General features: G+C 31.9%; 2 protein-coding genes across 2 annotated transcripts; both read left to right on the top strand.

Annotated features, from left to right (window-relative positions):
- Positions 1-42: 42 nt before the first annotated feature.
- On the top strand, positions 43-21,969 carry LOC106116915 (probable multidrug resistance-associated protein lethal(2)03659). The gene is made up of 38 exons (XM_013310974.1): positions 43-254; positions 623-754; positions 835-983; positions 1,577-1,883; positions 3,100-3,306; positions 4,451-4,687; positions 4,903-5,088; positions 5,302-5,544; positions 5,932-6,186; positions 6,328-6,541; positions 6,649-6,803; positions 6,882-6,950; positions 7,018-7,216; positions 10,355-10,562; positions 12,495-12,626; positions 13,115-13,319; positions 13,645-13,870; positions 13,953-14,050; positions 14,125-14,322; positions 15,935-16,061; positions 16,359-16,508; positions 16,671-16,837; positions 16,940-17,104; positions 17,222-17,359; positions 17,506-17,673; positions 17,956-18,072; positions 18,185-18,426; positions 18,583-18,635; positions 18,756-18,965; positions 19,048-19,278; positions 19,412-19,518; positions 19,595-19,718; positions 19,796-19,969; positions 20,041-20,168; positions 20,239-20,361; positions 20,675-20,797; positions 21,030-21,190; positions 21,468-21,969. The coding sequence occupies exons 1-38, from the start codon at positions 225-227 to the stop codon at positions 21,727-21,729; spliced, it is 6,420 nt and encodes a 2,139-aa protein (XP_013166428.1). The 5' UTR covers positions 43-224; the 3' UTR covers positions 21,730-21,969.
- LOC106117157 (uncharacterized) lies at positions 6,918-9,983 on the top strand. The gene is made up of 2 exons (XM_013311282.1): positions 6,918-6,950; positions 7,018-9,983. Exon 2 carries the CDS (start codon positions 7,069-7,071, stop codon positions 9,919-9,921), a length of 2,853 nt encoding a protein of 950 aa, XP_013166736.1. The 5' UTR covers positions 6,918-6,950; positions 7,018-7,068; the 3' UTR covers positions 9,922-9,983.
- Positions 21,970-23,511: the final 1,542 nt, after the last annotated feature.

Here is a 23,511-nt window from a genome sequence, read left to right on the forward strand (position 1 = left end):
AGCAATAAAAAGAAAATTTGATTTACTTCAAAATGACAATATTTCAAAGACAAAGCAATTATTCTAAATAATATTCCCGTGCAGAAATTCATAGTTATTGCAAAATTGCTTTTAAAAAAACAAAATGAAATACGTTTGAAGTCCAGAGGAATTTATGATATGCACTTAGGAAAGAAAAAAAAATCAGAAAGTATAAATAAAAATTGATAAAACAATTGGATAGTATGGATAACAATGTCAAGTCTTGTAATGAGGTAAGTAATGGATTGAATTAGATTCTTACTAGAGTTGTTTTTATTTTTTTGATAAATGACTGTCAGGATTAGCTTCGAAATAAGCAGTAATTATAGCTTAGCTATTAACAGTGTTAGACACCAACAACAATATAAGTTGTAAGAATGAACCACACAGAAGCTGGCGTGAAGTGTAAGTAATTCCCCATTTCATCTGAAGAGTGTGCGTTACGTGATCTACATTTAGCAGGCTACACTTATGAAAATGCGTATATCTATGGGTATTGGTCGTTTTACTACTTCGGCAAATTAAGGTGGCTGCTCGTTTGCCACCTTGTAATAAAAAAAAGCTTCCTTCAATGAATTTGTCACCTTATTTTTTAATCCAGTTGTTTAGAAAAAACCCCAGCCCAGGAAAAGCTGATATATCTGCGGTGGATGAGAATTTTGCATCGATGAACTCGCTCATAGCTTGGAATATTTCCAAAGTGTTGGAGATCAATCCTAACATAGATTTAAAGGTAACATCTATTTTTACATTGTATCTATGTTAATAGCACTAAGATTCTATTTTATTTGTTATTTTTCCACCTGTTTTCAGTCTAAGATCAAGGCAATACAAGAACGCCTTGATTCCAATTCTTGGGTTGCAAATTCGATGGCATCTCAGTTGTCAGAGGAGCGGCACTTGGCGTGCGCACTTCTCGCCTGGCAGAAGATGGGCCAGGGGGACGCCAGCACCTTGTACAGGTATGTATGCAATGTTCCATATAAGTACTACAACGAATAATCTAAACTATTTTATTCATGTAGATCCTTAACAAAATTTTACTGCTTTCGGTGAAACTCCTTCTTCAACTTATGAAACCTAAATTTTATTAAATACCTGCCATCGTTCCAGTAGGTTCATTTTAGCAATTCCTGTCATAATTTATTATCTAATGAAAAATTAGGATTACGCTTATGAGAAATGAATTCATAATGACTTTCTCCCACTTAAATAATCAATAAACTTGAATCTAGATAAAAAGTATACCGTCTCGACTCTGACAAAATCATTATTTTGTAATTATACTGTGGGCGCAACCTCTTAAATTGATGCGGGTGCATTTGTGAATCCATTATAATAAACGTCACGGAGATGGGATGTTTTTATCTGGATTGCGGTAAAATTGCAATTATATGACGGTTAAGGTTACAGTTTTATTGAATTCGATCTGGGTAATGCATACCGTTTATATCACGTGTGTCTAATGTTTAATATTAAGTCCATGAATACATTTAGTCATGACTTTTTCTGAATTATGAAAGACCAAATGAATAAATAGTTTATTTAATTTCAGATTCATTCAAACCAATTTAAATAATCCCTATGCAAGTCAAAGCAATACATTAGTGACAGAAGATATTTACGTTGTCAGTAATTCTAATGAGTGCCGTACATCTGAAGTTATCGTTGGCCACAAGGAGTCAATAATATCAAATGGTGCAGAATCAGTGGATGAAATGTATTCACATTACCGTCCTATATCCAACCTACCAATTGAAACTAAAATAGTGATGCGATGTGAAAACACGTGTAAACCAAAACCTACAATAAAAAAAACGCAAAAGTCTACGAGTCCTATCCCACAGAGAAGCACTGCAGAGGTAAGTTTATCTTTGTATGCTATCCAACATGTAAAGAACTCAAGAGAACAAACAATTATATAAATACACATACAATTTTATTAGTATCATATAAATTACAGGTCATAAAAATAAAGTTTTACAGTCGATTCTATAAAAACAAAAAGTATTATAAACGAAAGTAATTTAATTAATTTAGTAAACAATATACAACATAGATTTATGTTAAACATCGTAGTATCTTTTTCGCTATAAATTAATTATTTATGTATTCGATTCAGTTTAATCGCATGATGCAATTCTTTTACAATTTATTTACAAATATGATTATAACTGAATGTGACTTATTTTTATTGAACTCGAATTATCCGAAGCACGTTTTAGTTATTAAGAAAAATCTAGAACAAGACACTGATGTGTCCGAAGGCCATACGACGCAAGGCTTCACTGTTCAACAGAATTTATCGCTTATTAAATAAATATAATGCGTAGTCGCTCTAAATGTTTTCTTACCTGTCATTAGGTAAATATGTGGTATATTGATATAATTCCCTTAAACGTAATTAATGTATATTTATGTTTCACTAATTGTTCCCCTAACTATCATAACTTGATATACGATTATGACACTTTAGCGTGACTTATCTATATGTATGTATTTCTACTATTAATTTATCTACACGTATTTAATCCAAGCAAATACGCTATTATATTTGTCTCATGATCTAAATAATATTGACATGTTGGGAAACTGCACTCGAAATACTGATCGTAGTTAGTTCGAAGACCAAACAAAGTTTCGATTACCAATACCAATTATTATTGCTAATTCAAGAAATAGAGAAATATTTCTAAGGAATGAATTAAGTCGTTAGAGAGATTTTATTGAATTTTCCTATGGCTTAACGTAAGTAAGGAAAGTAAGTAATAAAATAGAATCGCTTGTTCGCCTTGATTAGATGTAAATCCCATCTTGTAGAAGGCAATCGTCACTAACCTTTGTCACCTAATCGTTACATGAGTTTTGACTAAACCATTGTAAAGTTTAGCAATGTTAGAAGCAACGTATTTTGTCTAAGCTTGCGGTATTGCTTTTGCGTTATTTCTAATACTATACCATAGCATAAGTGTGCGCGGCCCATTTTAGGAACGTAATCCCCGCGAATGCAAAGCTTTGACTGTATTTTATTTAAGTTATTTTATTTTATTTTTAACATTTTATGTTATTTTATTTAAGCCGTGTACTGGTCCTTGCAAAGACCGTCTCGTTGAAATGGACAAGTCGACCACAGATCTAAGACAACGCGTGCAGCAGCTCGCCAAACGTGAAGAGGAGCGCGTCAAATTGCTAACACGTGCAGAAGCTGCTTGGAAAGATCTAGAAAAAGCTTACATTCGAAGACTTAAAGTCGCAGAGGAGAAAGAACAAGATGTAGGAAAGCAGGTACAAAAAGATATTTTGAATTTGTGGGTCGTGAATGAAAAATAAAGTAGTACAATAATTAATTCTTGATTCGTTTTAAACTACATTAGTAGCAAATTCATTTTTAGTTAGACAAAAGTTTTGTGTTAAAATATTGCTATTTTTATTTTTGGTATTAGTGATTACGTCAAATCCAGTAATTTTTTTCATGATAGCTTAATTAAAATATAAACTATTATACACAAGTATCAAGCAAATTTATTTCTAATTTTAGCAAAATTGTTCTAACATAAACCAACCATTGTTAGTGTCATAATTAGCGATAGTTAATAACAAGGAAAAATTAATAAAGACTGTAATATAAGTGTGACGTTTGAAGGCAGAAAATACTAGACCTTTGATACATTTTATGAAAACTATGCTAGAATATTTTATGGTATATTATTTTTCATAAGGAGGCAAATGAAGAAACGGCCACCTGAATTCGCCGAAATAGTGAAGCGTCAGCTACCCCTAGATATCCGCAATTGCAGATGCGTTGATCGACCTTTATGAGCCAGCCCATTCGTGTAACAGATGTTGTTATTAGAAGTCAATTAAAAAAAATGAAAATTATTTACTAATATTTGTTGTAAGCATTCCATACAAGTTGGATACTTGTGTTAGCGTACGAATGTGTGTTCGTTATTCTGTACCCCAAACAGTTACATTACCGTTTGATTTTAACAAATTCTAATATATGACGAATTACTTACCTATTAATAAGATTAATTTCACGAAGAACTAACACAGCTATAACATTATATATTTTTTTTATTTTCATACACTATTTGCTTTTGTCTCATCTGAATAGTTTGAAATTTATGTTTATACATTTACATATGAAGACACTTGAGTAAACAAGACACAATTTGTGCAAATATATGCAAATAGTAATATCAAAATATGTCACAAAAACTACCATAAATCTATGAAAAATATCTAAAACATGACATAGTATGTACGTTATTGTTGAGGTTGGAATAAATGTAGCCCCTTTAGGTTAGGATTCAATTTTTATATAGTCTATCATATATCATTGTAATTTACTCGACTGTTGTTTTGTTACACATTCATTATCCTTGTTACGTAACCTGCTAACCATAAAGTAATTATTATTTTTTAGATAAAGTCTTTAATAGAAGAACGTTCCGATTATAAATCCGTGTGCATCACACTAGCGAAACAGCTCGCGGATAGAGATGCGATTGTGCAGAATGAAACTGAAAAATTAAAGAAAATTGAATCTGAACTTTGTGAGCGTACGAAAAAGAAGTTCAAATTAAGCGAAGAAATAGCATCCGTGTCATCCACTCTGGCGCAGCACCATTGCCGCATCTCGCAAACTGAAAGAGATCTTTTGGTAAGACTTATTGTGTAGCTATAAGTTCAATAATTATATTTTGTTATTCTATTGAAATGCATATTATGTAAATAGAATATATTTTTATTTTTTTTTAGTTTATAAACGGTTAAAAAATTTATTTTTGATAAACGCTACCGGTTGCCAGGATAGATTGCATTAGGTGTGTCCGTATTGATAAAAATCGAGTTTAGTTATATATTTTTTTATTTTAGTTTAAAGAAGAACAAGCTAAAAGAAGAGTTATAAGCTTAGAAGAAACTGCAGAATCGTATCGGGGACTTAAATATGATACAGAGAGAGCGTTGCGTACTGAACTAAGTGCCTTAAAAGATCAAGTAGCAAAAGTTTCTAAACGACTTTTACAAGAAGAAAATGAAAATCAAAGCATCAAAAATGAGGTTCTTGTATTTTCATAGCACCAAACTAACATTTGTCATAGAAATTGAATTTTTCATTGAATTATATTTAGTAATCGAATGTAGTCGTGAGATGCATTGTCCCTTGATAATCTGCTTTATCACATTACAAACTGATTTATTCACTAACGTGTCGAAAAATGGTGTCGAAGATTTTTGTAACAAAACACGTGACCATAGAATTCTTAATTTCAGCTTGATGAGATGCGAGTCAACAAAAGTAATATTCTTGAAGATCTCGATGCTTGTAAAATAATGTGTGATCATCTTCTGCAAGGTAAAAAAACTGAATTGAAAACAAAAACAGAGAAACTTGCCGAATTGAAAGAAAAAGCAATGGAATGTCGCTGTAAATTACCACAAGATATTTCCGTGGAAGTAAAACGAACACCATCCCTGGCTGCGGTTTGTCGATGTTGTTCTGATGATAATATTCAGGTATTATTTTTTAACACTAACTTGTTTTATTAGAAAATCATGTAATTAATAGCTGCGCCAAATTCAATAAGAATTAGATCATGAATAAATGCACACACGTTTTTTTAAAGTTTGATAATACGGTGGCCCAGAAATGTAATCTCTTACTCACTTTTAATTCGCCTTTTTGTTTCTGCTGAATATGCATATTCTATCTAGATTATTTCTTTTCCGCGTACTATGCATACTACTTCGTACTTATAATTTAAGTGATAAGCCTAAGTTGTTAAATTAATTGTTTTTGGCATGAAGTGTGTATACACTGGAGAAATATTTATACAATGACATATGCTTAGTTCAGTTTTTTTTTATAACAAAATGGTAGTTTATTGTACACTTTAATTTTAGGAATCATGTTCCTGTACGTCACTAAGAAGTAGTGTTATGTCGAATTTACTGAAAGACCTCTTTGCGGGATTGCAATCTGAGCTGGGTGAAAATGGTTCGATTATGCCATGCGAGTTGCTCAAGTGTTTAGAAGACAAGCATAACTGGGACCGCTCCAGCGCTGTCAAGACGAACCTTCGTAATTTCTTTTCAAAATTGCTTGTTGGTGAGCTCGATATAGCAATTGGTTCGAGCATTGAAAAATATCATGTGAAGGTATGTGGTGACTATTGCTTGAATTTGTGATTTTATTAACTTTTAAATTTTGAAAAAGTTTGTCTTAAATTATGTATTTTTAGTACTATTTATTTTAGTCTCCATTCTTATAGTAAAATATTATTGTCATTTCTAAATAAGTGGGTTGGCACATCATGTATGGACGAGACAACAAGAATACCGATTGACGTCGAATTAGAAGAGTGGCAGCAACGAGCGTTAGAAAATCGGGCACAAAAAATGGCAAAGCAACTAGCTGAACAGCTATTCCAAGAAAAAGCTGACGAATTAATGGAAAAGGCTAAAGACGTTTTGAAATTAACACCACCGCCTTGTGAATGTGGTACCAAGTCCAGTAAGTTTAGATTATCGTAATTGTAATATAATGAAACAAAAAATATTAAACACCATTGATTATGTTGAAATTTTCTATAAATTTATATAGTTATTTTTACGATACAGATAATGACAACTCAGGTGGACGTAGGACACAAACGGATTTATCAAATCTTCACAATAAAAGTACTAACGATCTCAAAAATCCTTCTGCTGTACGGAATGCTACTTTAAAAAATGTCACGCAACTACAACTTACTCAAGTATTGGACAAAAAAACGGTGCAATCACGCTTCTTATACTGTTTCATTTTATATTTGTTATGTTTACTTTTATAAACCAACATATATACTTTACAGAAAGTAGCGAAGAAAAATATTTTAAAGCCTACCAAAGACAGAACCACTAATAAAATTTTACGATCACATGTAAGTATCCAAAAATTATAATAGTACCTTTCTGTATAATAAATATTGACGACTATTTATCTTTTAGGGAGCAAGCAATAACTTATCGCTTGCAGAATCTAAAAAAACTGGAAATATAATGAACATCAATCAAATATATCATCACCGGGCAGTTAGTACAGAGAGAAATGACAACTTACCTAATTGGCTGCTAAACAGTACGAAGAAAAGATTGATCGAATCAAGTAAATCAAGGGAAATACCAAAGAAAAATAACATAAATCAATGTACGTCAAATAGAAATGTTAGCAGAAATTCAAAAAGACGGCATCAGACTTATGCAGTTAATTTATGTTTATGTGAAAGAGAAAAAAATGAAAAAGCGCTGGCTCTATTATCTACAAATCAAATCAATGAACCGAATTTTGTACGAGAGGAAAATATTATCTGTGAAATCGACCCAGATAAAATTACTTCATCATTTGTCTGTAAAAATACATTACCTTTTGTAATACCGAATTTAGCAGAAAACCCTATAGAAATACATCAAAGACAAATGAATAAGCCTTTTGAAATGAATTGCTCTTGTAGGGAATGTAAATGTTTGAACAAAGCACCTTCAAGTACTTCGCTTAATAAGTTACTAGATATCTTTAGACATGAAGAATTTAAAACAGCTGAATTTGTTAATAATGAGAGTTTAAAAAATTTAATAAGTGAATACGATTATGGCGTAAAATTACATAAAGATATATTTACAAGTACCATTGACGAAGTAAAATCTATGGAACCTGAATCAAAGTTAATTGATACTATTAATCCTGATATTGATTCATTCATTAAATATCCCAGCATTTCTCTACAAATTAATAGTTTGGAAGATGAAACTAGTGGTAGAAATAAAGTAATCTGCAAAGACATTAATTTGTGTAATGATGGTGACCATGAAAAAACTATACAAAGCAGGAGCAAGGAAAACATAAATATGACAAAAATTACAATAAATCAACAAGATTGTCAAATTCCTGATAAAAGTTACAAGTGTATAAATGCAGAATCAAAATTTTGTAACACACAAACTAGCGTGCAAAGTTTTATTTCGCGCCAGAATGAACATAATGTTAATTTAATATCAAAGTCCAATCAAATAGCAGAATCATCTGAAACCTCATTTTATTCTGTTTGTCCTGTAGAATTTTTAGGAGTTACGTTAACTAATAATGAAAGTAACAATGTTAGTACTAGTACTTATTCTAAAAATCAACTTGTGAAGAAAGGTACTTTTCCTCACTTAATGTCATCAACCTATTGTCAATACACAGAGTTGGACATAAAACAAAGCTCGAACAGTAAACATTATGATAGTTTTTTACAAAATAATGACGTAATTTTGAGCAAAAATCTTAACTGTATCTGTTGCAATAAAGTTGACGAAAGCGATGATTTAGAATTAAATACTTTTGAATTGTTAACGGAATATTTGCAGAAAAAGCTAGAAGATTTTAAATTAACTTCATACAAAACTTCTAATATGCTACCTTATGAGGAAGACGTTTTGTATAATGACATAATAAAGAAAGTGAAGAAATTAATTTTAGACATGAATGACGAAGTTCTATGTACCTGTTTGAAAGATAATCAGAATGATAATATAGACGCCAGCTGGAAACGCGCTTCTTGTCTTTTGCAAGAATACTTACGAAATAAAATTAAGCGAATTACATGTTCTTGTACTGTAACAATTAAAAACTCTAGCTCTGTATTACCCGGGATATTAGATAAAGTTTGCCAATTAATTGAAGATGATTTTAAAAAATTGAAACACGCTTATATTGAAAGAAGCGTATTCAATATAGATAAACATAATTTTAGAGAAAATTCAAACCAGAACGACAAAAAACAATCAATAAATGAAATTCTTACAAAAGATATTGCTAATGATACAAGTCAGATGCTTATTTCTATTTGTAACATGCCTCATAAAATGAGCACATTTCATAGTACCGAAAAAGCTAGTGTTTTATTAACTGACACTGAAGAATTAAAAACGAACGAGATAGAGAGTTCCGAATTATTACAATTCGAAGTAAAAACCGGGCAGAACAGTTTATTAACACCAGAAAACGCCAATAAAGAAAACTCTTTTTTTTGTGAATGCTCAGATTTGAGATGTAAGAACTTAACAAGTCAATTGACCTCCACATTCAGTTTGCAGAAAAATTTGGATGGGAAAGTACTTTTATCCATTGCTCCTGAGACTAAAGAAAATAATAATTTTGAAGAAGTCAGACACAGTCTTTCTATACCTTACATTGGTTATACTTTAGATTGTACCTGTGATAAAATGTTAGGTCCATGTGTATGTGCAAAATCTGCATTGGCCAAAAATAAAAATATTTATGATGATATTTGGAAAGTTAAGGAAAATATAAATACATCCTATATAATGCAAGGTGCTATTGGCGAACACTCAAATACGATTCCTGTTAAAATTGTTGACTACGATGATCATAATTTGGTTAAAAAAAATAGCTGTATATGTGAAAAAGTAATAGACGCGAATCTAAATAAAGATGAAATTAGGTTAAAAATATCTACTCACAATTTAGAACCAGGTATACATAATTCTACAAATACATCTCGCACCTTCGATGACGTCGACTATTCAAGTTACAATGACTGGGACGATTGTGAATCTTATTACAGTCAAAATATTAACGAAGCATCTACGAATAAAAGCAAGCTTTATGACTCATTAAACTTGCCTATAGACTACCTTTCGAATCGTGAAAAAAGTAAAGCTCTATTGAATAGCGATGATGTTTTATTGCGTGGCGTTAGATCAGTCAACTGTGATTGTGAACTGGTGCCAATATGTCATGTCAAAATGTTGATAGATAACATTGAACGTAAATTAGAGAACTGCAAATGTACCTGTGACTCATTATGCCCTAATGTCTGCCCGGTGCATAATGAAACTGTGTCATTTTGAAACTAGGTTTTGTCAGTTTTCATTAAATTGAACTGTGGCATTAAACATTTTATTTCTAACTAAATTGTTTAATTTCAATCAGAATTTTATATCAATATTGTTTTTAATGCCGAAACATGATTGTTAAGAAAGTTAGCATTAATAATTTATTTAATAATCGTATAGGTGCAAACATTTATGAGTAATATTAAGAAAATTCTTTAATTAAATGGCACGATTTTTTTACTACATACTTTTTTTGCTTTTAATAATGATGAACATTAAAACATTGTACTACATCACTTATCCTGTAAGTTAATCATACTGATAGCAGTTGATATCTTTTGCGTATTGGGTCTAAGCGATTAAATAAATAGTCGTTAGCTTGAACAGTAATATTCCTTTGTCAGTACACGTTCGGTGCCGTGTAACATTTAATGTACGCACGAGTAAGTGCGCACATTAAACAAAATGGAGTCGAAAGTGAAAAATGACGAAAACTCGTATAAAAAAAGAAATAAACCCAATATTTTATCGAGAATCTTCCTATGTTGGATATTACCTGTGATATATAAAGGAAATGTTAGAGATGTGGAAGAAAGTGATTTGATCAATCCTCCAAAAAAATATGATTCGGAACTTCTTGGTGATAGGTTTGAAAGGTAAGATTTTTAATTATTATACAAATTTTTTTTTGATCGATGAAGAACAAATATATTACTTTCAGTTTTTTTTCGCTTTTTTTATACATTATAAGGTGGCAAACGAGCAAGCGGTCACCTGAATTGGCCAAAATAACGAAGTGACCGCAGTCCATAGACATCCGCAATTGCAGATGCGTTGCCTACCTTTCATCGACGGAGGAGGAGTCGCACAAAAATTTTATTATTTGAACAAAAAAATATTTTTAAATCACTAACGTAAAATATATCTTACCCACTAAGCTAGATAAGTTATATACTGTTTTTGTTTACATTATCAATTTCAATAATTTTAATCGTAGTAAATCAACTAAACAAAAACCCTACAAAAAGATAAAACTTATTAAAATCTTTTATTATAATATATGTAATTATAATATAATAAAATTAACAGTCAATTTTTCTTTGATGAACTCGAATCAGCTCAGTTTGAACATTAATGCAATGAAATAAAAAGATAGATAGATAGATAGATTTTCTTTTACATCAGACATGTATTTATTTTACGTTTTATGAGTTACTTTGTTTTCTTTTTTAAGAAAAAAAAAGTATTGCTTAATAAAAAATATCTGGGTGTATAAATAGGTTCATAGTTTTAACAGATATAAAATCCCAAACCATAACATATGTAAAACTAACGAGGAAAAGGTTCACTAAAGTCGATTACGACTGTATCAATTGATCAAATAGTAGGTTGACATCATGTAAGCAGTATTTTAAGCCTTTTTTGACATATGAATTGACTGATTAATCAAGTACTTTTTTTAACGTGATATAGTCACAAGCCGAACAGTAATTTTAAGATTGTCCATAGCAACACGTCCAGGCTATAACTATAATAATGATGTTCCATATGACCTCGGCGATATCTTTATACATATTTGTCACCAAACGATATTGATTGGGCGCGATAAATTACGTTTAATATGATTTTTTATTACGTTGTACTTAATATTTTCTTTATTTTCGTGCGCTTATGTCAGAACCAAAGCTAATAGCACTAAAACCTGATTTACACTATAACAAGTACAGTTAAATACATCAAGTTAACTTGCATCCATGTTGTTGTTTTCGTTTGGATGACAAAAGCGAGTTAAGTAATTAGTTGTCGGTTAAGTTACGCTGATTAGAACGCTCCTATTTTTCGGCGAATCCAGTGGGAGTTGCCTTCTCGCTGGCGTGTGCCACACTCCGCCAACTAAAGCCGCGCAAGCGAGTTCGAAATTTTGTAAACAGTTAGAAAATTAAGGCGGCTAGTCTCCGAATGGCAACTTATATTATTCATAACAACTTTTATCAATATATTTCTCTATTCTCGTTATCAAACATTTTTCTGTTATTATACATAGTACCTGGATGACCGAGCTTTGCTCGGGATTTTTTTTTACATTGTGTTTTTTGGAAATTATATTTATATATTTAAGTACGAATTACTGTTGAGACTACTCAAACGCCTCCTTTTTGTTATTTTTCTTCCAAGTTTATGTTTAAGTTGATTATCGATAAAACACGAATAAAATAACATTTTCTAAAAAATGATTCCTAGCTAGATCGATTTATTGCCCCCGAAACCCGCTACATACTTAATTTTATGAAAATCGTTGGAGCCGATTCCGAGATTCCAAATATATAGAATTACTCATTTAAAGATATAAGATTAATGTTGTCAGCGTCTTTTGTGCCAAAAATGTCTTTAAGATGACGAATATTTTTTACCACCACTGACTATTCCTTCTTTGTTTAGGTAATTGACGCACTTATAATAGATTAGATAACTTAATTATTGAGTTGCTTAGTGTAATTACTCATTCTTGTTTAACGTAAAAAGTGTAGTCTGATGCTTTTTTAAATATATTGTATCTAATTTTATGCTATGCGTTTTATTTTTTAAAGATATTGGTTGGCAGAAGTCGAAAATGCAGCCCGAAAAAATAAAAAACCGTCGCTTTGGAAAGCAATGGTTCGTTCATTTTGGCTGTCTTACATGCCCGGTGCTTTTTTACTGTTGGGAAATACTGTGGCAAGGTTTGTATTATTAAAAATTTTCACTTAATTTTTATACTGACTATTGACTGATATTTTTTTTAAATTAATATGCAAACTATGTGATATGATGCAAACTATATGATGACAAATATAGATGCAAACTATATGATACATATTAGTAATTAAATAGTAAGTGTAGTGTCAAACAAGCAACTAATTTTTTTTAAATAAACCAAAACTTGGAGGTTTATAAAACCTTGCGCGTCGAACTCTCGCGTGGGATATGGCCAGGGTGATGATGATGAATTAAACAGTAATTGTTATGTCAGCTAATGTATTATTTTTATATTTTGACAGTATAAAATAACCAAAAAATGTTGTATCCTGTATAATATAGCCATGGATAAAACTAAACGCGTGTACATATATTGTCCACTTTAAATTAAGGAAAGATATAACAATACATTTTGAATCAATTTAATTTTACGTCGTGAAAACACATGAGTAATTGATTTTTATATGTACAGGACTGCCCAGCCCTTACTATTCACTCAACTGCTGTCTTACTGGTCCGTGGAGTCTTCACTGACTGTTCAAGAGGCAGCTTACTACGCACTCGGCATGCTGGGTCTTAACTTCCTCGGATTTTTATGTCATCATCACAACGCATTGTTCGTTAATAGCTTTAGTTTAAAAGTTAAAGTTGGCGTGTCTTCTCTTATATATAGAAAGGTAATATATTTTTACATTAGATCTTAACAAAATGTAATTAAAAGTAAACAAAGTAAACCGAATTACCGATGAAAAATCGAACGTAATTAGAACTTTATCGGTCCTAAGCATCCTGTAATGTCTGAAGATAAATGTAATTGTAAAATGTAAATTGGCACATTCACGAATGTGTTGTTGAATTTGGCACTAACTTGAAACTTCTTCTAAATAATCTTGAAGAATTAATAGTGTAAGAAATTGTTATCATTTTATAATTAAGAATTCTTATCGGCTACTTCAGTAATGTCTTAATCTACCGATGATTTAAAGCGTTTCTCTTTTTTAGGTGTTAAGAATGAGTCAAACCTCTTTGGGTGAAGTAGCGGCGGGAAAGCTTGTGAATCTGCTATCGAATGATGTTGCTAGATTTGACTTCGCCTTTATGTTCCTACATTACTTCTGGCTGGTACCAATACAATTGTGTGTCGTATTAGTATTATTGTACTACACAGCTGGTTTTGCACCATATGTCGGACTCTTTGGTGTATTTATCTTAGTACTTCCCGTTCAAGGTAAATATTAATATTTATTTAAATTTTGCAATTTTAGTTTTGCTTTCTTATTTTATATGCAAATTAAATTTGTTTGTTTTAGCCGGTCTCACTAAATTGACTTCCATTGTGCGAAGAGCGACCGCGCAAGGCACAGACAGGAGAATAAAATTGATGAATGAATTCATCAACGGAATTCAGGTAAAGAGAGTCTATATTATGTCTAAATATCTATACGTTAATTGTAACATTCACTTATAAAAAGTCTTTTACAGGTTATAAAAATGTATGCATGGGAGAAACCCTTCCAGACCATGGTCAGACTTTCTCGAATTAATGAACTGAAGTATCTGCAAAGGTCTATATTTGTACGGAGCGTGTTCGTTGGTTTCATGTTGTTTACTGAACGAACCACGTTGTTCATCACATCTCTTACTATAGTCCTTACGGGATCCATACTCACCGCTACCACGGTATGTATCTTACTAATATTATAAATGCGAACGTTTTGATGTATGGATGGGTAGTTCTTTGTTAAATGGTGTCTTCAGAATGGCATGGATCTCAATGAAATTTGGCGAAGATGTGGAACATAATGTAGAACATATAGGCTATTAATTATGTTTTTTTTTAATTTCTCCCGGAGAGTCACTGACGACAGCTAGTTATTCGTAATCTACACTAACTTAATAAGGTTTTTATAGTGTAGTGTGTAATACTTAGGAGAAATATAATTGTTGTTAATAAATAAAAGTGTGAGATTAAGAAACAGTGACTCATATTGTTTAGATATGAAATAATCAATATATTTTATTACACAGCGAATATGTTTCTATCTTTCAATGCCTAATTATCAGTTAGACGCAGATTATATTCTGTACAAACATTTGCTGTGTCATGTTCTTAGACATCATATTGCATCATTTTAAAAAATTGTACAGTCATTATTAAATGCTTTACAAAATAATATGTAATTTTTTTTTAGATATGAATATCTTTAATTGATGATACAAATTCCAATATGGGTACTCACATGAATCTGTCATGCGTTATAAAATATACGATAATTTTTATCATCCATGATTCACTGATATTGTACTTTTTATTTAGACATAACATGAACATTTTTTACGACACCTTTATACATGCTAAGTTTGTAAAATAATTTAATACTTAGTAATACAGTGAAAACATTTTAAGCTCGCATTGAAGGATTTATATATGTTAATTTTTTTTAATGAAGTCATGCTAATGATAAATATTACCTCTTTCCTTAAATATCTCTTTCTTGTCTTGTATGTCTCTCTCATGTCTTGATGTGTCACCAACTTGATTGGTATATAATAACCTTTTTTAACACTAGATAACTTTTTTATATATATTTTAATTTGAATCACTAAGTAGGAATTTATCATTTTATGATAATCGTGATATATAAATTATCTTACAATTTTATAATGTAACCTTATTATGCTATCAGTTGAAAAAATTCTGATCACTGTTTTTCTATTATGAATTATAATACATATAGTGGAAACTTTATCTTATTAATATTATTATATAAATTAGTACGATTGGATGGATGGATGTTTGTTAGAAGGTATGTATTTGCACGGTACGGTTGCATAGATCTCACTGAAATTTGACATATAGATGTAGAACTTAGTCTGAAAAAACACATAGGCTAATAATTAAGTTTTTTTTCAATTCCGCGCGCTAGCGGGCGACAGCTAGTAATTCTATAACTCGAATCTCGTTAAGTCGAAATCGTCGGCAAGTCGAGAAATTACTGTTTCCTTCCGTTGAAAAATACTCAGCACCTATTACTACTAGTATGTTGGACCATCTATGGTGTCTCCATTTATTTAGCCACTATTGTATCATCTATGTATGGTGTTTCCTTTTTTTTATTTCCCTACGTAGCCATTTTAGTACATATTCGATAATTGGAATCTTAAAAATCAAACTTTATAGGTCTAATTTAGTAAGAAACTACTATTTTAAGTCGAATACTATTATAAATATTGTGATTCTATAATAGTTGCTCTTTAAGTATTTTTTCTATAATAGAACTATTCATTACAGATATACCCGATCCAACAGTTTTTCAATATCGTTCAAATGAATTTGACTTTCATCCTGCCAATAGCAATAGCAAGTTTGTCGGAAATGTTCGTAGCACTGGAACGTATACAAGGTGTTCTTATGATGGGTAAGATGCAGTTGTCGTGTTTCATAAAATCATTATTACTGAACTGAAGTGAATTCAAAAATTCACAAAGATACGTAATCGTGAGTTTTTGAGACTGGAATCTCCGCTTAATATGGTTATATAATTATCTCTGTTTTGTCAAAGGTAATGATAGGGATGATGATATGTTTCATACAGGGAATTTGGTCTCCTCGCTGGCCAGCAATTTTACTTTATCACACCTAATATAATACTAGTTTTGATCTTTAAAATCTATATACACTTACACTATCTCATTGTATTACTTGTGTCCCACAGAGGAGAGAGACGATCTAAAGCCTCTAAAAGATATAACAACCGGGGTAAATCCTATAACTTTCAACGGTAACAAGATGCCCAAGCTTTCTGATCCTGTTGTCGCTGCGAAATACCTATCATTGGACAAACAATCAGCTCTGAGACCAGCTGGTAAGATTTTTAATCAAATCGTAATGAGTCCAAGTTCACCTACAACCAAGAAATGGAGCTTGGTGATTATTGTTTACCAGGCTGTAGATATGTGAATTCGATAACTTTAAACTAAATGGATATTCTCTTTGTGATTTCTAAAAGAGAATGATAATATTTCAGAAAAACCAGCAATATCCCTAAATACTCCCTTCGAGAATGCAGTGGAGGTGTATGGAGTGAGTGCTTCGTGGACTAATTCTAAAGACAGACTGACTCTCAAGAATATTTCGATGCGACTTCGGAAAGGGAAATTATGCGCTATAATTGGACCAGTCGGAAGTGGAAAAGTAAACATGTTTTATTATTCTATTCGAGTTTTTAAATTGGTGTTATATCTTATGACTGTACTAAAAGCTTGGATACATTATTTAAAATGTGTTTTGTTTCAGTCGTCTTTGCTGCAAGTATTTTTGAAGGAGTTTTCAATATGCGAGGGAAGCTTTAACGTGAACGGTAGACTATCTTACGCCTGTCAAGAATCCTGGCTGTTCCCGGCAAGCGTTCGTGATAACATATTGTTTGGATTACCGTACGACGCACGGAAATATAAGGAGGTAACGATAGAAAAAAGTAATTTTGATTGGATATCATTTTTAATTTACCTTTGATTACCGGGCTAAACATGTTTATCGCATTATTTGTCACATGTAAACATTTTTTTATTTGTTTAGGTATGTAGAGTGTGTTCACTAGTGCAAGATTTCAAGCAATTTCCATTTGGAGATCAGTCATTAGTGGGAGAGCGTGGTGTCTCGCTGTCTGGAGGACAAAGAGCTAGGATTAACCTAGCCAGAGCTGTGTATAGAGAAGTAAGTTAACTGCATAATTTATTATAACTTTCCTAGTACTTCTTCTTGGTTTACTTCTATGCATTCTTTATTTTATTTAATTCTAAACTAAACGCTCCGTTCAGTTAAGAAATGTTTAATGAATTTAACACTTCTTATCTTTTCAGGCCGACATATATTTATTGGACGATCCTCTGTCGGCAGTAGACGCCAATGTTGGTCGTCAACTGTTTGATGAATGTATCAACGGTTACTTGCGCGACAGCACTCGCATCCTGGTCACACATCAGATTCACTTCTTGAAAGCTGCTGATTATATCGTTGTTCTTAATGATGTTCGTATGAAACTATTACTAAGTATTTCTTATCAGCTGCATGTTTACATTTATCAGAATTTCAATGATGTTGAGTGACGTCACCTGTATCTAGTTCATAAAAGAGGTTGCGTTGTGAATAATCGAATTTCCTTTAACAATTTTAAAACTTTTACTTGCTGCGTAAAAGCAGCTAATGAGCAAGAAGTTACACGTCACATGTCCCATCTTATCAATCTTGTGTGCGCGTATTATCTACAAATATTTTGTACGGTAGGGGATTAAATAAATAATCTTTTTCAGGGAGGAATAGAGAATATGGGTACATACGATGAATTAATAAAATCCGAAAAAGAGTTCTCATTATTACTAACTAGTCTAAGCGAATCTAATACTGAAGGTGAAGATGGTACAGGCAAGGTAAAATATGGAAACTTAAGCAAAAATATTAAATGCCGATGCCAAAAAAATTGCGCAATGAAATGTAACATAAATTTTTTGAATAAATTAAAAAGATCACATCATTTTCTAGGCAACACGTCCAACTGTGGAGCGAGGTATATCAAGAATTTCCATTAAAAGCGAAGATGATGATGAAGTCTACAAGAAACAAACATTGGATGCTGAGGAGAGAGCTAAGGGTACCTTAAAATGGAGCGTGGTCACAAACTACATTAGATCAGTGGAGTCAGTGTGGGCTGTGACAGTGGCACTATTTGCACTTCTCTTGACACAGGCTGCGGCGACAACGGCTGATTACTGGCTAAGTTTCTGGTAGGAAAAATTTATTACTTATGATTAAAAGATGTTAAGATATATTGCTGTACGTGATATAACCTTGTAACGTTTAGCGCTAACGTACCGGCGATAGTTTTTTTTTCTAGACCTATAGACAAAATATAGGTAAGAATAATTTATTGCTTGTTACAGGACTAATCAAGTTGATTTACATGAACAGTCGTTACCAGCGGGCGTTGAACCAGGTAATCTATGTTTACGGCCACGTTTTCTAATTCAACTTGTTGATTACTTACTAACTTTGTTATCAATTTAATTGTAGTATCACATATTTCTTATGTGTTTTATTTACTTTTCTCTTTCAGACCCCGGTTTAGATGTTGAAATGGGCATTTTGACCACTGGACAATACTTGTTAATATACGGGTGCATTATAATATTTATCATTATCATAACACAAGTGAGAATAATCGCTTTTGTAACGATGACAACACGAGCTTCCAAAAATCTCCATAACTCTGTGTTTAAAAATTTAATAAATGCTTCGATGAGATTTTTTGATACGAATTCTTCTGGTAAATATTACTGAAATCTTGTTTGTAATTTTACATACTATCATATAAATCTCTTATTTTTCTCTCTTCTTTATTTTTACAGGTAGAATCTTAAATAGATTTTCCAAAGACATGGGTGCAATGGACGAATTGCTACCACGAAGTATTTTAGAGACTTTACAAATGTATTTGTCAGTAATCAGTATTTTAGTGCTCAATGCTATAGCACTACCATGGACTCTGATACCTACAGTTGTCTTGCTGTTTATATTCATGTTTCTGTTAAAATGGTATATTGCAGCTTCACAAGCCGTCAAAAGATTAGAAGGCACAAGTACGTACAACTCGTTGTTTTATTTCTTATAGTTCATATATTAAATGTCAACATACCTTTCTAACACTGCTAGCCTGACTTCACTGGTTTTTCAATATAAGGATCATTTTATAATTTATTGTTTTTGTTGCAGCCAAAAGTCCAGTGTTCAGTATGATCAATTCCACAATAGCTGGATTGTCAACAATCAGAAGTTCAAACTCACAAAATAGATTGCTCACAATTTTTGATCAAGCACAAGTAAATTTTCATTATTTATCTTTTGTGTTGTATTTATTGTTATATTTTGCTTAATTCTCCAATCTTAATGTTTTAGGACGTCAATTCAAGTGCATTTTACACGTTCCTGGGAGGTTCTGCGGCATTCGGTTTTTACCTGGACACTTTGTGTTTGATTTATCTCGCAATTATTATAACTATTTTCCTTCTTTTCGATTTTGGTGAGTTTTACATAGATGCACGTAGATTTGTTGAAAAGATTTTTGTATGACATTAAGGTCGTATTTCTTCTATACAGGTAACATTATACCCGTCGGTAGCATTGGATTAGCCGTAAGTCAATCCATGGTTCTAACAATGATGTTGCAAATGGCCGCCCGAATTACTGCCGATCTTCTTGGTCAAATGACTTCAGTAGAAAGAGTGCTCGAATATTCAAGACTACCAGCAGAGGATAATATGGAAACTGGACGTAAGAATCATATTTGTATATTCATAGTCCATATGAAAGTGTATCGTTAATATTTTATTTATTTTTTATAGCTACTAAACCATCACAAGATTGGCCTTCAAAAGGACGGGTGAAATTCGAAAATGTTTGCTTAAGATATGGTCCTGATGATCCCTTGGTACTAAAGAATTTGAGTTTCGAAATAGACAGCGGATGGAAAGTGAGTGATTTTAAATACTTTTAATCTATTGTTAAAGAATGCGGTATAACGTTATATTTTGTGATTTTAGGTTGGAATCGTTGGCAGAACCGGAGCTGGCAAATCTTCACTTATATCGGCTTTATTCCGCTTGTCAGATATTGATGGAAGTATCAAAATTGACGGAATAGATACACGTGAAGTAGGAAAGGCGGTAAGTTAATTGTTTAATTTGTAGTACAATTAGTTACCTCCTTTATAAGGAATCTAGTTGCGAATCAATTGTAAATATCTTGATTTAAGTATAGCTAAATTGATTTAGGCCATTTTCGGGCTGTAGAAACATGTTTGGTTTTGAATTAACTCTAATAATTTATGTATGCCGAATATTTGTATTTGATTGGTATATAAGAAACCTGAAATGTAGTTACATGAAGTTGTAATGGAACATTGGTTAATCGGAAAAAATTGAGTTAAGCTATTTTCAAAGTAAGTGACTTATTAATTTCTTGTTATATTTCTTTTAGATTTTCAGATCAAAGATTTCAATCATACCACAAGAGCCAGTTCTATTTTCTGCCTCGCTGAGATATAATTTGGATCCTTTCGATAGTTATAGCGATGATGACATTTGGAGAGCCTTAGAGCAGGTATAAAATTATTAAGTTAATTTTAGAAAGAAGTCTAATTCATTGTATATTCGACAAAATAACAACCTAAAAATCAAGCATATTTTATTAAAGGTCACAACGAGGAGCCTATATAATAATATTTTCCGTATCAGGTTTAAATTTTTAGTTTTAGTTCTTTCTTTATCAAGAACATAAAAAAATGATTGGATTTTTTTCAATTGTACTTTATGATTTATAAAATACCTATCAGGTGGAACTAAAAGATGCAATTCCTGCCTTGGACTTCAAAGTTTCGGAAGGTGGCGCTAACTTTTCAGTTGGTCAAAGACAATTGGTGTGCCTGGCCAGAGCAATTCTACGGTCTAACAAGGTTCTCGTCATGGATGAAGCGACTGCCAACGTAGATCCTCAGTGAGTAAACAAGAACGTAGTCAAGCGCTTCTGTATCCTATATAAAATATCGGTTTATTATATCAATAATTTAGTGAAATTAACAGTGGTTAACAACATAATCAGCCAATATCAGTCTACCTCTGAAAATAAGCCTTTCTTATCTGTATCCAAGAAGGCTTTGGGAAATGTCTTCATCATCCTTTACTTTCCGCAATAATGTTCAACTGGATCAGTCCACAAATTTTCTTCAATAAGTGACATTTCGAGACACATAACAAGAAATTAATAATTTCAGAACGGACGCATTAATCCAGACAACGATTCGTAAACAATTCGCCGAGTGCACGGTACTCACCATTGCTCACCGTCTGAACACAATCATGGACTCTGACCGTGTCCTGGTTATGGATCAGGGAGAAGTAGTGGAATACGACTATCCTTACCGTCTCCTACAAAATTCTAACAGCAAATTCACTTCCATGGTACGGGAAACGGGAGAGATGAAAGCATTGCTTGAAGTAGCGAAAGCAAAATACTTTAGTATAAATCCACAATAGAATTTAGAATATTATGAATTTGTAAATAATTATGTCATGTAGTGAAAAAAATATTAAGCATACTTTTTTTTAATGGTCTCTATTAAAGACAAAACAACAATAGTATTAACAGTTAATACACAAATGCTTAAAAACCAGTGTAATGTAAAATCAGTGATATCAAACTGAATAAACTGAATAATATAATATAATGAATGAAACCACTGGTTGTTTGAGTCATGGGACTCCGCAGCCGGTGGTGCTCTATTTTTAATATAATAAATTTTGTATAATTTTTTATTTTTTATATGAAATGTAATATATTAAGAATAAGGTTAATAAACGAATAAGTGAATTTATAATGAGTGAATAATATAATGGGGAGAAAAACTGAAAACTCCAAGAAGAAGGCGCTAGCGCCAAGAGTGAGCTGTCATCTGTCAAACTTTTTATACATCATTGCAGCGATATTATAAAATGCGTTTATTTTTTATTATAAATAAATTATGAACCATGTGAAATTTGACGGAAGTCGTTGCGTTGTTGCCTACTTTGTATATAACATAGTGTTTTTGTATGTCTGTCGTATATTTAGTGGTAATCACTCTTGATTATGCCGACATCTATAGTGAGGATAACGAAGCTTTTCTCCATTATAATAGAGTACCTTCGTAAACGGTGATATTATAAAATGTAAGATATTTTACCAAAAGATGTTATGCAGAGATGAATAGTATATTATTGTGAGTGTTGGTAGGCTGTAAGTTCAACCAAATAGCTTAAGTAGATAATATTGTAAGTTTACTGATAATAAGTGCATTTAGTATGTGCATATGTTTAAACAGTGATTCTACTTATTACACGAGTATCTAAACAATAAGTTCAACTTAATGACTGCTACGTATTTTTTATTATGGAATTTAATTACTTTTTAGCAGTTAACATGTAATATTACTAAATATATAAGTGTTGATATTATTTATTTGTTTCATTTTCCGTCAAGTACTTTTACAACGATGTCACTGAAGATATTCTTTAACGATTCATAAAAGAATATTCATATTCTTCTTGAAAACAAAAAAAAACTTCAATTATATGTATTTGTTTATATTTTAGGTGACAAATGAGCAAGCGGCCATTGAATTCATCTAAAAGCAAGGCGACCGCTGCCAGCAGCAATAGCAAATGCGTTACCTTCCTTTAATCGCCGGAGGAGCGGATGCACAGGAAGAGAATATTTCCCCTTGGTATGCGTTCCATACCGTCCATACCACCTCCCCTTCCCATCCTTTCCTTATAAGAAAACGGTGAAAAGTTAGAAGTAGAGAAATTATATTGGTCAGGCTCTATAACAATAAACAAGAACATGTTGATCCTGGACAGTGAGCATGTGGGCTCTATCTTTTTATCTGTATCTTTTACATTCTCTGTCATTATTAATGTCAAATACAATATATGTCACCAGTTTGTCACACATCACACATCAGATATCCCAAATATTCCCGCAATGTACTGTGTAACACAAAATAACAAAATGAAGAAGTGGATTTTAATTTAACGTGGATTACGTTTAATAAACAAAACAATGTTGATAAAAATAGCAAAATTATACTGTTTTTAATGATGAGTTGTTGCGATGAAGATGAATGTTGTCAAGCTTTGAAATCGACCAGCCTCCACGTGTATTACATATCAGGCATACTGATATTTGTGATACTTTACCTTTTGTGGTCCCTGTATCAGTGTTGCTACTGTCGACGTTGTAGTGACCAATGCAACTGAACAAACAAGAAGGTACCAATT

Source organism: Papilio xuthus, unplaced genomic scaffold (assembly GCF_000836235.2).
Source record: "Papilio xuthus unplaced genomic scaffold, Pxut_1.1 DF827680.1, whole genome shotgun sequence".
In the NCBI taxonomy this organism is placed as follows: Eukaryota; Metazoa; Arthropoda; class Insecta; order Lepidoptera; family Papilionidae; genus Papilio; species Papilio xuthus.